The following is a 15,647-nucleotide window of genomic DNA, read 5'->3' on the forward strand; positions in this document are numbered from 1 at the left end:
ATTATGACTAACACTGGCTTGTCAGAGACAAGGTTGGCCCAAAAGGAGACGGTAATCTTCTCCTACCATTTCCATGTTTAACATCACAAGAGAGACCAAAAACAAAATGTTGGTACTCCTATCACCAAAGAGTCGAGCATGCCCAAGGGTCATCCCCACCCACTGATTGGCCATTCTCACCAAAAACAAGGCTGGCTTTCACTCCATGAGACCTTACTCCCAACAAGTGATAACTGTAATGATGTTGACTTCCGAGCCACTATCCAACAAGACATTATCAATAATGCGACCTTAATACCGAACTAAAATTACCGAAATAGACAAATTAGATAGTGGTCCAAGTGGAATTGGAAGATCTTGTGCCTTCCACATAGCATGCACCATTGCTGTTGTCAAAACTCCAACCTCTAACATTGGAGGGGCCAAAAGCATAGGTTGCAGAATCTTGAGCGCATGGTCCCAAGATGTTGGGACTAGATTCAGAAGCTAGCCAAGAGAGCTGCTAACAGAGTAAGGCGGTAAGGTAGCATCCACTGCCAAAACATCTTTCACATGAACCTGCAGGCTAGGGGTTTCCATCAAGGCTTGCAATGTTGCATTTTCCTTTTGTGTGCACATCAAAAATTTGCCCAAAACTAGAACTTCTCCTGGGGTCAGCATCACAGCTAGTACGGCCACAAACTACACTTCCACCTAATGTAGAACTTCTTCCTGCTCGGGCTAGGGAATCCCAATAGGATTGTATGCTGATTATGTACTCTCTTCCCAGATCAAGTACTCAAATTATTTACAAGGTCACGTAACTTCTCAATTTTGACCACACTGATTGAAGGTAGCGCTTTGCCTTTATTGTTATGCTACTTTCAAGCATCATAAGGTTGAGCTTCCACACATTCATGGTACCAATGCCCTTCGTGCATGCAAAAGAAGAAACTTTTGCTAAAGGTCAAGGGAATCCCCGGCCTCCTCTTCTTGGACCTCAGTTCATTTCACCCACTACAAATAAGTTTCCAACTCTCCACAAGTTGATCTAGCATGTACCAATTCTTGTAAGGCTGCCAATGAACCCTACAAATTCTATGGACGAGATCTACTCGCTAAAGCATATAGCACCCATACTGGGCTGAATTTTGAGCATTCTAACTGAAAATAGGCCAAGCATTCAAGCCCTTTGAATGAATATGAGAGCTGAAGAACCAACTAGACACTTCACAAAAACATTTCACTTTACCAGTCTGATCTTCTTTGATTATACTTCAGACATTCTCTCTTACTATCACCTAAAGACTCAGTTTATCTTGGAGATCTTCCTCAAAAGAAAAGCTCATTTCCTTGCCTTTTTTTTAAACAATAACATGTCTCACCACATCTATTAATGTACTATTATACTTTTGAATGAAACAAGCATCCCTCAAAAAAAATTGTATAGGGTAAAGGGACCAATAAGCTGATGGCCCCCAAAAGCAAAACACACCCCACCCCAATTGAGTGATACTTCTGCATTAAAAATAAATCTATCTAATCCATTTAAAGCATAAAAGTTTTTACATAGCTCAATTGTTTAACTCACATATAAGTTTAATGTGAGTTAAACAATTGAGTTATGTATAATATTTTATACTTTAAATTTTGTAAAACCTTAAACCAATGCATCCTTGAGTGTCACTCTATTGGCTCCTGGTTGTCACTCTTCTGTGAACCTCATTTTATAACTACATCTACTTGATAAAAATATCAAAATACTCCAAAAAATTTTATTTGAGTACCATATGATGCACGTAGTTGGAGTACTGAAAGATTTTTATGAAACCTATTTGAGAAAAAAAGATATAATCCAGGACCATTAGATGACACTCCATTGGCCCCTTTACCCTATGCCATGCGCAAAGATAGTTTGCTTGTGTTCAGCTGACTATGATAAATATAAGTAGCCAGAGAGACATACAATGGTCCTTGCAACTAATCTAATGTTGGTGCAGACCTTCTAGATCAACTTTTCTATTTTGATCTGGTATTTAATTATGCTTATGGCCCTTTATAAGTGTCAACTTGGACAAGGAGGCATTCCCAGGGGCCAGCCTCTCAAAGAAAGATACAATGTACCTTGAGGGACTTCTTTAAGTGCTATCTTTTCTTTTTCTCCTCTTGTCTTCAAGATGCAGTGATAAGTCTGAGAAAAGGGAAAAAGAGACTACTCTCCATATACTTTAATGATGGCTACTGCAGCTAGGCTCCCAAAACCCTCCTAACTGCAGTGCAATCTGAAAAAGACAGCTTCTTCTAAGGCTCTTCTTTGGAGAGAATACCTGAAACAATAAGCTTCAATGATAAGGATTTGCTTAATGCCTAGTCCTGCTCCGAATCTCAGTTAAGTGATGGCATTCCATATGACCTTGGCCATTGAGGCAAGGTATATTGCTCAACCTTGGAGGTCAGACATGTATCGTTAGAACCTTAAATATTTAATGGGTTCACAATGATGGTAATAAAGTGGGCTACAGTATCTTAGTCAAACTCCTTATCAGAAACGGCATGAATTATGATACTTGTCAATTGTATGTCATAGAAGCAGAGTGATTAGGAGCATGGCTTTTCAGATATTGATTTAAGATCCTAAATGCTATGGAAGCTACATCGATTAGGTCAACATTAGAAAGCTACCGTTTTTTTCTGTTTTACCTAACTGATTCCTAAAGAGCATTATGAGAGACATCCAACCGTATGAGTAGCTGATGAAACCCCTCATCCCAAAGAAAGCCACGTGGGAACATAGAGCGACTCGGGACAGCAGTATACAGGGCCGCAGGCCAATATAGCCAATATTGTTCATTAGTCTGGACCTGAATGAGTTCAAAAGTTAGATCATATGTGAAAAGGTATATTAGGTACCTGACAACAAGATCTATGTTTGGGAGAAAGTGACAAAATAAGTGAAGTACATGCATGAGATATGAACTGTCTTACGATAAGTGCACACTAAAGACTTGTATGTTACAGGAACTCTAGCTTCTTTCTTCTTCTTTCTTTTCAAGTTAAATATGTGGCAGATCTACATGACTCTTGTAACAATTCATATGATTACTTTTCATCCTTTTCATACAGTACTCATCATTACATTATGCTAGAGTACTGCAATTTGCACACATGAAAGTAAAAGCAAAGAGGGTCAGAAACAGTTCGTGTATTCATGCCTACATCACAGTCAAAAAGGCAGAAAGAAAACATTATGAACATGACATATGAACTAACAGCACCAAGTTAAAGATGAAATATTTACCACACATATCCTAGGTGACAGTTTCCGTTTCTGCTACAACAATCTTCAGTGCACTCTCGCAGAGAGACTCCAGTTTTTTAGCAACAAATGTAAGAACGATAAATCATGAAGTCTCAAAGGCAAGAAAAAGAAGAGATGTCAAAGTGCGTGCTTTAATGACCCCCAATGCCTTACTATGATCTATTCCTTTGTTCTTTGTGTTCTTTTCTCTTCTTTTCTTTTTGCCTATGGATGTTCTCCAAATTAGGGAATCCCTTTTTTTCTTTAAACATAACCAAAAGGGAATTTTTTTGGCATTGTGTTTTTCTGAAATGAAAACAGCCATAAACAACCATTCTACTTCATGCGTGTGTAAACATGCATACCCCTTTTGATTTTAGTACAGAGTACAAAGGTTACTTGCAAGTGCCTATGATGGATGAGAGCCAAGATAGTGATGCCTTTGACTTACAGAATTCCAAACTATTTGAATCAATCAATTCCCTATTCTCCAAGGCTTGATGCAATTGCTATTGTTGAAGGCCCAATGAGCATATTTGATGAGAATCTGTGAGCTATTTGAGAACCGTTCAGCCACATTCCTTGAAGTAGTGGAATGTGACATGAGTTGAATTTGCAAGCCGCTAAATGAAGCAATGTGTAATGGTCTTTAAGACCGGACAACGAAGGAAAAGAGAAAGCTACATAAACTTTTGCCTTGCTCTTGCTGACCCATTCCTGAGGTTGAGTAGTCAACGGTTCTTATGGTCTTCATTGATTGAGTTATAAGTATTGATAAAGGTGATGCTACCACACAACGAGGGAATTTTTTTGGTGAGCTTCTTCGGTATATCTTTATTGTAGGCAAGCTTTCACTCCATAATTCACATCAATGAGCTCATGAATTATAATAGATCATTATATCATTACAACAAGTAGGTGTTCCAAAAGATCTAACATGTAAAAAAACAAACATGAATATAGAACCAGTAGTTACATGTGAAAATTGAAACATTTAGTTCCACCCCAAAGTTCTAATGTAAGCATACAAAAGTCTTAGTGGTGCTAAGAAATACCCTAACGGAGAAACATAAATGATAGCATACGACAAAGTATAAACTCAACAGAACACAGTTAAGGTTAGGGTAACTCAAAGACAATGAACATAGTGAGGATCTGAATGAATGAATGAATATTGACATTACAATGCTCATACAGCAAACAAATTGTGCAAGGAATGAAAACTGTACCCCGAACGCTCGTGTCTGGAGGACCAAGGCAGAGATAATGAGCTACAGAGTGTCATACTCCTGACGCATCCTGAAATGTAACAAGGCAGCCTCCAACATGTCGAACAGCAGCAAATGCAACGGATGATGTGTTGGATCAATGGTGGATGTGCAGAGGAGAGAGAAAAGCAAACAACACAATAGTAGCTAAAGACGTGGCAGCCTGTACAGCAGCCGGCAGTCTAAACACAGATGGGAATGATGAGATGGCAGATTGTACAGCAGCCTAGTGAGGCAAACACACGAATTCTGCAGTCGTCTGGGTCAAGGCAGCAGCCAGCAGGTACAAACGCAGCTGTAGAAGCCAATGGCAGCTGGCAACAACAAGGGGGTGAACAGTAGCAAAGGCAGCTTTGGCTAAGATGTCCTCCGCGAACGGGGTGTAAGCAACAAAGCTAGAAGGCCTGAAACCTACAAAAACGAGACTAGGCTAAATGGAGGGCAGCCTATCTGTTTATAGAAAGTTTCGGAACCTCAAACCTCTCCCTATTTTAAACTCTCTCAAACCGCTCCTCATTTTAGGGTTTTTCATTAATTAAGCATTTTTGGGCTATTCAAGATGTTAATTCAGTAATAATGAATATTTTACTCGACACCCCTTCTTAGGCCCAAAAACTGAGCTAGAAAGAAAGACCAACCCAAAGTTTTTGTGTATGTTTATATTTATCCCACGGCATCCAACCCCAAAGCAACCAAAGCATCAAACAAAGGGTGTGCACCCAATGGCCTACCAACACTACAAAGGCAATGGTTATACCAAGGGAGTCCAAGTGGTCACACCAACGGCTTCCCACTTCTATCTATTGTGTAATTGGAGAATTATAGAATCCTTGTCATTACAAAAGAATGGTCCAAAAACTAATATTAATCTATCATTGCTTTACTTTCTTTTCTAAGATATAACACACAAAAACACACACCAAAACATCCACATGCGAGGAGACCTCCTTGAATTAAGAGAGGGAGACCACTATTGCTCCTATCCACAAATAGGATAGTGCAGAAGCCAAATGAATATCAAAGTAGTGGAACCCTCCTTCTCATTGATGATCACACCAACAAGGAGGACCAATTGAGTATTCAACTTGGCAATAGCCCAAACTTCCATAAGCATATCAAGTGAACATAGGTCTCCAACCAAATGATCCACAAAGCAAGACCTAAACTAATAAGCTTGCAATTATGAGCCTAAGTTTCAACGCCACTAGCCTATCATGTTTGGGGCAATTCATTACAACAATTCTAATCCAGGCCCACAAGGGTGTATACTATTGTATTGGTTTTTGCATACTTCTTTGCTTTCTTTCATGCGGAGTACTACAATTAAAATGCATTTTCTTCATGAGAATATGCAGATGATGACGTCCCTAGAAAGGGGGTGTGACTGACAAGTGAATCTCACGGAGATTTTGTTTACGATTATATTCATGTCATGCCACTATTGTTAGAAATATAGCATGAGAATCCTGCATAAGCAAGGGTGCGTGAGGGAAGGTGAGATGTGAATGGACTAGAGGATTGGCGAAACCCTGACCCTACCTCATCAGAGTCTATATAAACATGGCCCAAGGTCACTCTCAGTAGATGAGAGAGTGTACCAGTTGTACTTTCATGAGCAACTGAATAAGCAAGATCTTCTTCTTGTACTTTCTAAGCTCTCTTCTTCCTCTTATGCACACTCTTCAATGTTGCAACTTTGATATTTCAACATGGTATCAGAGCCATCTTTGATCCATTGAGCTTCCCCTAACTTCATCTCAGCCTGTATGCACATGAGAGTTCCATTTTCCATCTTATCCTCTCAACCTCCATAGCCAATTCTAGACCTACAGACCTTGGAGAAGTTGGTGTAGCCAAAGGAGGGCATTTTACTTCATGGTCTCCATTGGAGACTTCTTCCCACCTCAGGGCACAACATCCCATCACCTCAAACCTCGACATTGGCCACACAAGAGCCCGACATTGTGACATTCACACATCTAGCGCAATCTGGGATAGCGTGATATTTCGCAATTGCTCACGGCTTAGACAAGCCGCACTAGTCGCACCTACCATGGGGCTAAGATAGCTCCCCAAGAGGGCTATTGTCATGAGGACATGTATTGATTAAGTAAATGTTGCACATGTGGGGTGCAACTATGGTTAAAGTAAATTTATGAGCCCCGGACCCGAAAAAATCACGATGTCAAAGGCAAAAGTTCCTATAAGTTATACCACACATGTACTTGGTGGTATTTGGCGCCAATTGTTGGCCTACGTCATTCATTTGGCCATAAGTATCAGTTGGTGACAGTGGCGTTTAATGGTACCTAAACTCAATTTGATGGTTAAAGATGGCGCAGAGACACTCGGGAATGGAAGTTTCCTAGCCAATTTAATTATTGGCCAGTCAGATTATTTTTCAAGATACTGAAATAAATTATTAGATTATTTTTTAGTATTTAAAGATTGAAAATTAATATTAATTATAGATAATGCTGAAAAAACCATTTGGGAAAGCTGCCACTTATCAAAACTGCCCATGCAAGACTGACAAACGTCTTTCAGCTAAAGAGAGGCATTTTTAGTGGATTCAACCTGCAAGAGCGAGGGAGAAGATGCTGCTGGTCTAATTTGCAACCATTAGAGAACCTTTTGAGGTAACCAGAGGCACGAGAAGACCAATCAATAGCATATGATAGCATCCACAGGCTGTTGAGACACGGCAACAGCAGTAAATGACTGATTTTCTTCAGTTCTTTGCATCTACAAGCTGTTGTGGCAGGGCACGAGCTGCATTTGACTAATTTTTAGTCATTCTTCGCGACAAAACTCTGAATTTTCTCTCTAGCTTTCTCTCTCATCTCCCAACCATTTCACAGCCTTGCTCAGAAGATCTCAGCATTTGGACCCTTAAAGACTGAGAAATTGAAAATTTATGTGCTGTAAACCCTAATTTACAGCAGAAATTAGGATTTAGCAACAACCTCGGGAAGCGTGCCAGAAATTGGAAGCTCCAAGACTTGGATTTTTCAAGGCTGAATGTGAATTTCAGTTGAAATCGGGTGGAAGACTAGCCAACCATTGAAATTGGGGCATATCCATTGTCTATGAAGTGGGTGAAGGCCAATTAAGTGCCCCAATCAAGGGGCAAATCAGATTGAAGACTTGCTAGTCAGTTTGGACAGCAAGGGGAATTTGGATTGCTAAGGGAATCGAGAGAATCCCATTGTAAATCAACTTTTTCTTAAATAAAGCTAAAGAAATACTGAAATGGGCACCAATTTTGGAACCAATTAGGTGTGCATTGTCAAAGTTTTAAATTTGCATTTATTGTTTGCTGTTGTAATTAAGTTGTAATCAAGGATTTACCACCCATCCACCGAAGGAAGGCTGGTTATATGGTTCTGTTTCCGGGATACCATCAAATCCTTTGAATTAGTGGGCCCGTGGTACTTGATTGCAACTTGGGACTATTGCATTATTGCTGAAATTGTTCTCAACAGTGAATTACAGCAAGCATATGTTCACATGGTGATATGGGATCAAGTGGAGAGGATACATCACTCCTTGGTCAATCACATGGTGAAGAGGGAAATGCAATGACTCATATTGGGCATGGTTCTCAGCATGCATAGTATGCTGAAAATGTGGGAAATTACCCAAATGTTGGCACTTTGATGCATAAAGAGACTGATGGCCAGCAAAGGCCTAAAGAATTTGATGATAGCTTCAAGGATCGAAAGCATACAGCAGCAAATCTTTTTGCTGAATTGGCAACGGATCCCCAGTTACTCAATTCTTCAATGCCCCAAAGAAGGACAGCAAAGGCAAAGAGAAGAAGACACCTTCCTTCTACAGCTTCGGGACAGCCAGAAGAACCGAAGGAAATGCCTAAGCGTTCTTTAAAAGAGCCCAAAATGCTTGATAAGCACAAATAGTTGGTATCCGTGAGACAGCAAGTGCAAAAGCATGGCCAACTTGGTAGTGCCAATCCATGGAAACATGGCAGCAAGGCAATTATGCACATGCAAGCATGGGACAGCAAGGATACTTTGGTGGTGGTACCATTTTTCATGCTATGATTGGACAAGCACCGCATACGGGAATGCATGGCACAAATACCTATGGTATGCAACAGCCAATGCATGGCTCTCAACACCCAATGTATCTGGGTAATGCAAGTGGAATGCCTAACCCCATGTATGGCAGCATAGGCATGATGCTTGAGGCACAAAGCGGGCCACATGGATATGTATCGGCACCCCCAAGGTCTGTTGGAGCACAAGGATTTGGTGCTGGTCATGTAGGTGCTTCAAATAGTGCTAGTTTTTATGCAAATACAGCCAATGCACCCTTTTTGCAACAACCCATTTGTGATAACTTGACTCCCATAGCTCCACCGAAGGACTTTGATGAAAGTGGCAAAAGCATGAAGTTTGAGCCTTTCAATGGTACACAAGATAGACTGAAAGCACTTGTTTTTATTCAGCAGTTTGATGCAGCCTATTCTAGACGCAACTTCATAGAGGCATCTAAGATACGCAAGGCAGCCACATTTTTCAAGGGAAATGCATTGCAGTGGTGGTCTACACTTCTTATTCAAGGGAAGTCACCTACCACTTGGGTCCAATTCAAGCAAATGTTTGCTTCAAATTGGTTGACAAGTACCTTCAAATTAGTTGAATTCCAAAGAGTGCAAGACCTTGGATCAATACAATAAGAAGTTTTGGGATGCATTGTTGCTAGTTACTTCTAATCGCACAATACCCCTCCATGAGTAGGTGAAGTATATTTGTGGTTTCCCAAAGGGTATTCAGGATTTTTGCATTAAGTCCATTGTTTTCAGCATGTCTCAGCTTATAGAAATTGCTACTACAGCCGACACATTGCTGCGTGGAAAGGATGCAGGATTCCACGACGATGAAAGCAAGTCACGTGTCAAAGAGGCTGAGAAAAAGGGTAAATCTGAAAATAAAGCTGAAAATCAGGGCAGATCTGAAAATAGGGCTGGAAAGAGGAACAAATCGTAGAGAAAGAGTGGGAAAAGTGGTGCACGATGTAGGGAACTGATGGCTGCAAATAAATGCTATATTTGTGAACAGGAAGGGCATATGGCATGCAGCTGTCCTAATAAACAACAAGCTGAAAAGGATGATAATAAGGGAAAGAAAGGCAAAACCACTGCTAGTTTAGTGCTTGACGTGGTGGCAGATCAGTCTAATCAATATAGTACTGAACTTTGCAAGACATGGGGCAAAATCAGAGATCAACATGCATTGATTTTTCTTGATCCAAGGGCATGCTCAAATTTCCTCTCTTGATATGGCAACCCGTTTAAGCATCAGAGAGGATGAGATGGGCCCATGGGTGAGATTGGTATGGCATGCAAGGGACATGCAAAGTTAGCTTCGTTTGCACATTCAAAGTTATGTGGACAGCGAAGAGTTCTTTATTGCTCCATTGGAAAAATGTGATGTCTTGCTTGGTATGCCTTGGTGTCATCGTGTGCGTGCAATGATTGATTCTCATGATAAGATTGTGACCCTCTTCCATAGAGGCAAAGTTCATACTTTGCATGTAAAATTGAAAGGGGAATCTGTCCTTGTTCTAAGTGTTGGAGAGGATCAGTGATACATGCTATAGGCTGAAATTGCCTCCACACTGGCGGATACACAATGCCTTTCATGTGAGCTTGTTTAGACCTTTTCATGGAAATGTGCCTGAGGATGTCTCTGCTGAAATTCAGCCGAAGGTTGAAGAGCTCGACGAAATACTCGTACCAGAGCAAATTTTGGCACACAAAGAGAGGAAGATCAGGAGTAAAGGTTCCAGAAGGTACTTGGTGAAGTTTCTAAATTATTCACCAATAGATGCCAAATGGATGGAGGAGGATGACTTGGCAGACCATCCTTAGTTGTTGCAACTTTACCTTGACGCTTTCCAATTAGACTTAAGTTTGGGCTCAATCAGGTTCAACGGAGTAGAGGTCCAAAGTATTACCTAATGCTTGTGAGGGAGCTAGCACCTCCGCTCCTCAATAATCGACATCTCTAGAAGTAGTGGATCTCGAATGTATTCAGCATATATTCAGGATATTGTATGTGAACAATATGTTTGCCATGAGATCACTATTCAGTGTACTAGTCACTATGTTTGGTATACAGATCGGTATGGCTTTCACTGCAACTCCGAAACTGTCCATTTGAATCCGTTATGATCAGTGTGTAATCAGTTATCCTTGGTATGGCATTGCTTATTCTTGGTGTAGCATCCATTAATGATCATCAAGGGCTGATTATCGAATGTTGGTTTTTAGCATATGATCATTAGTATTCAGTAGTACTCAGCTCAGTTTTTGATCATCTTGACAACCGTTTATGGCCACTTTTTGGATCAGTTTTTGCATTGATTGTTGGTCAGTTTCAGCAATGAGTTTGTCATCAGTTTGGAGTCACATTTACAGCAGTTTGTGATCAGTTCTCAAATCAACAAGTGATCAGTTTATGATCAGATTATGCTCAGTTTTCAATGGTTTATATGTATTTCCATGGACAACAGCATACCTTATGATGCCATTGATGTTTTGGCAATGGTTTATGCTTGGTTATGCTATGCTATGTTTTGGTTTTGCCAAATGAGTTAGGCTCATGAGAAATGGTCGTGTCACATAATAATCTAGCAATGTTTTTGAGATTCTTTAGCAATGTTTTTGAGATTCTTTGTCAGTCTTGTCTTATGTTATGTTGGCACGTAATTTTCAGCATATGTTGGGCATATCGAACGGTTGAACAGCAGTGCGCAATGTTGTGTTGACTATGATGTCCTATGGAAATTTCAGTGTAGTACTTTGCTTTTGATGCATTTGGTAATGCAATCAAAGACGATTGCAAGGATTTCAAGGGGGAGGTCTGTCATAAGGACACGTGTTTTTGAAACCTCACTTAACACATGGATTAATTTTTAATCATATGATTAAGTAAATATTGCACATGTGAGGTGCAATTGGGATTAAAGTAAATTTACGAGACCGGCACCCGAAGAAATCACGGGATGTCAAAGCCAAAAGCTGCTATAATTATGCCGCACAGGTACTTGGTGGTATCTGGTGCTAGTTGTTCGCCTAGGTCATTCATTTGGCCATAAGTGTCAATTGGTGACACTAAAGAAGTGACATTTAATGGTACCTGACACCAATCTGATGGTCAAAGATGATGCAGAGACACTCGCAAATGGACGTTGCCTAGCCAATTTAATTATTGGCCAATTTGATTATTTTTTAGGGCATTGAAATAATTATTAGATTAATTTTCAGTATTTAAAAACTGAAAATTAATATTTCATTATGGATAATGCTGAAAAAACCATTTGGGAAGGCTGCCACTTGTTAAACATGCCCATGCAAGATTGAAAAACGTCTTTCGAGGTTGGAGAGAGCCATTTTTAGTGTATTCAACCTACAAGAGAGAGGCAGGAGATACTGCTGGTCTAATTTGCAGCCTTTGGAGGACCTTCTGAGGCAGCCAAGGGCACGAGAAGACCAATCAACAGCAGGTGACAACATCTACAGGCTATTGACACAGGGCAGCACCAGTAAATGACTGATTTTCTTCGGTTCTTTGCATCTACAAGCTATTGTGGCAGGCCAGCAGCTACATTTGACTGATTTTCAATCATTCTTCGTGACAAAACTCTGAATTCTCTCTCTACAGTTTTCTCTCTCATCTCCCAACCATTTCACAGTCTTGCTCCAAAGATCTCAGCATTTGGACCCTTAAAGACTGAGAAATGGAAAATGTATCTGCTGTAAACCCTAATTTACAGCAGAAATTAGGGTTTAGCAGCAGCCTCGAGAAGCATGCCAAAAATTGGAAGCTCCAAGACTTGGATTTTTCAAGGTTGAAGGTGAATTTCAGCTGAAATCGGATGGAAGACTAGCCAGCCATTGAATTTGGGGCATTTCCATTGTCTATGAAGTGGGTGAAGGCCAATTAAGTGCCCCAATCAAGGGGCAAATCAGATTGAAGACTTGCTAGTCAGTTTGGACAGCAAGGGGAGTTTGGATTGCTAAGGGAATCGAGAGAATCTCATTGTAAATCAACTTTTTCTTAAATAAAGCTAAAGAAATATTGAAAGGGGCCCCAATTTTGGGACCAATCAGGTGTGCATTGTCCAAGATCAGTAGGTAAACTTGTATTTTCAGATTTGCATTTATTGTTTGCTGTTGTAATTAAGTTGTAATCAAGGATTTACCACCCATCCACGGAAGGAAGAGTGGTTATAGCTATCCCCACCTCAGAGGACTTGGGAAATTGCCTTCTCTACTAGCCACACTAATCAAAACTCTAATGGTCAATCTACATGGCACCCATAGCCAGAAGGCTTAAAGCTTTCTCATTTCAACTTTAATCATCCTAGAAGTCACTAACATTGATTTTAATCACTGATTAACCTTCTTTGGAGTTCATTCATAGTTCTGTCTGTATGTACTATGGTAGGATCTATATAGTACGTATTAGTACAATTTTGTACAAAAAATAAGGTGGTTTTGGCTTACACCCACCCCGGACTTCCTTTTTTCAAGCATTAACCTTTTACACACACACACACACACACACTCTCTCTCTCTCTCTCTCTCTCTCTCTCTCTCTCTCTCTCTCTCTCTCTCTCTCTCTCTCTCTCTCTCTCTCTCTCTCTCTCTCTCTCTCTCTCTCTCTCTCTCTCTCTCTCTCTCTCTCTCTCTCTCTCTTCGTGAATATAATTGAATGGGAATGACCAACTTCTACCAGATTCGGACAGTGATTCATTGGCGGAGGATTCCGGCTAGTTGGCTGAAGGGGATGAGACAGGTAAACGTCAAAAGATGTCGGTTGAAGATCCACTATTATGTCCCCCCAAATCTTATGTCCGATTACGTTCATGCTAATGAGAGTAAAGCTAACTCTTTTCCGGAAGGGGATCATGTAGATGCAGTCATGGGAACCGAACTGGTTCTATAGCAGATTGCTGCCTTCCATGAGAGGGCACACATCTTTTGTTTTACAAGAAGGACTCCCTTGATCCCAAGGATTTGTACCTAGCTGCAGTCTATGTTGGTAAATGTTCTACAATGCCAAGAAGATGCTCCAGGGCATGTGCAGGCCCCTCTTGTTGAAGAGATTTATGATAGTCCCAAGGGGTTTTTTTAGGTGCTTTTTCGCTCCTCGGAAGTGCAGTCATTCATCATCCAGTGCATCCCTTTGTTTTTGGATGGGCAACTCGTTCACATGGTCCCTTGGAGGGCCATGGTCGATTTTCAGGAGGTGTTGAGGCATGCATGCCCTATTTGGGTGGAGGTGGTTGATTTTCCTGCGCATCTTCGGAGACTCCTCCCTTTGGTCTTGAGAACCTTAGGCGAACTATTGGTAGAGCCTCGGTTGGCTTCCCGCAATTGGAACAGGGCATGCATGCTTTGGGACACAGGAAAACCTCGCCCGACCAAAATTCATTTTCAGGTTCTAGGACTGCAAACCTTGGTTTATGAGTTGAAATGGGGTACTTTCACAGGACACTCTTTCCGATGCGGCCAATTGGGCCATTTTATTTCGAAATGTGACAAAAATCCAAAGGTTTTGCAGCAATCAATAGATTCATATATGGATATGCAAGATCACCATCCTCCCCACATACATCAACACCCCCAAGCTGATCCTGAGATGCCTCCCCAACATGGTCGGGATGAAGGTAAGAAGGAGATTCCTCAAGTGAGCCTTGGGCGTACTTCCCTTCCGGTTGACCAGAATATGTCTTCTCGGGAAGATTCTTGGGTATCAGTGGTTAGACGTAATGCAAGGCAAGCTTCTCGTTTAGCTCTTGCCTACCCATCGCCACACCCCATCACCCAGACCTTTCAACGCAAAGGTAGGGGGTTTTACATGAACCCTCAATCTTCACGTGCTCCGACCGTGGATAATAAAAGGAATTCCAATTCTGCTTTGTGCTTTGATATGCAGGGGAGGCTTGTGCCTCCTAGGGATGTTTTTCGTTTTCATAGCAACAGCAATTTTCTTCTAGTGCTTCGATTGCTGGTTTGCAAACGGGCAAACCTTGTAGACGTAATCCGAAGCGAGATGGAAAGATTCCAGGCACCTAAAGCTATAGATGTAAAAGGGAAAGGAAAAGCGGTGGTTCTATAATTTTCTCATTTTCAATTTATTATGAGAATTACTTTGTGGAATGTGAAAGGTATCTCTTCAAGTAGCAAGCAGTATCGATTGTGGAAAGTTGTGTTTGCTAGAAAGTGGGATGTATTTTGTGCAGTGGAGCATAAACAGCATGCTTTGGCTAGATCCTCCTATGTTTATAAGGATTATGTTGTTTTTTTCAGTGGTCGAGCTCCATCTAAATATGGAGTTATGTTGACTATCAAATCCTACATGCAGCCATCGCTGGTTTCTCAAGACCCTCGAGGTCAATTTCTGATTCTGGAGATACTTTATGAGGAAGAGGTTTTGCGGTTGGTGGGCATGTATGCTCCTTCCACGGTAAGGGAACGTCGTCAACATTGGGATGACATGCACTGCCTTTCCATGGCTCGCCAAGGTTTTGTCATGGGCGACTTTAATCCATGTCTATCTGGGGATCAGGCTACTTCTCTGCACTCAGTTATGGATTGTCCTGAGCGACAAGCTTGGGATGCCCTTGCAGCTGGATCTTTGAAGCAGGACATGTGGTCCTGGATGTATCCTGGTTATACCTATCGATCTTTGCAACATCCAAACACCTGGGCCAGACTGGATCGGTTATATATTTGTCAGAGTGATTCCTTTCTTCTTGCAGTTATTGACATGTGGGTGGAACGACAACATGTCTTATCAGATCACTACCCTTTGGTCCTGGAAATGACCCATAGACATGTTCATGTATTTAAGGCTCTTCTTACTCGGTTGCCACTTCGTTTTAATCAATCTTTTCTACAGCAGAATCAATTTTTGGAATATGTTCAGCAACTGATCGCTTCCTTTAGCTTGAAGGTCCTATCAGGAGGGATGGACGTATGGGCTGTTTTTAGGGATAATGCCCGACAATTATCCCGTCAGTATGGTATTTAGTAGGCTTCCTCTTTACGAGCTGAATTGCAGAAT

At 41.1% G+C, this 15,647-nt stretch overlaps 1 protein-coding gene across 2 annotated transcripts in view; it reads right to left on the reverse strand.

Moving 5' to 3' along the window:
• The window catches only part of LOC148022293 (mannosyl-oligosaccharide glucosidase GCS1-like), a 188,767-nt gene that overhangs the window by 74,388 nt on the left and 98,732 nt on the right, over positions 1 to 15,647 (reverse strand). For both annotated transcript variants that reach the window (XM_087697922.1, XM_087697921.1), the window contains exon 11: positions 2,719 to 2,840. In XM_087697922.1, coding sequence (XP_087554048.1) covers positions 2,719 to 2,840 — 122 coding nt within the window. The remainder of the gene's footprint in view (positions 1 to 2,718; positions 2,841 to 15,647) is intronic.

The sequence above is a fragment of the Lygodium microphyllum genome, chromosome 17, assembly GCF_053477565.2.
Source record: "Lygodium microphyllum isolate KBCC chromosome 17, Lygodium_microphyllum_v1.1.10, whole genome shotgun sequence".
NCBI classification, from domain to species: Eukaryota; Viridiplantae; Streptophyta; class Polypodiopsida; order Schizaeales; family Lygodiaceae; genus Lygodium; species Lygodium microphyllum.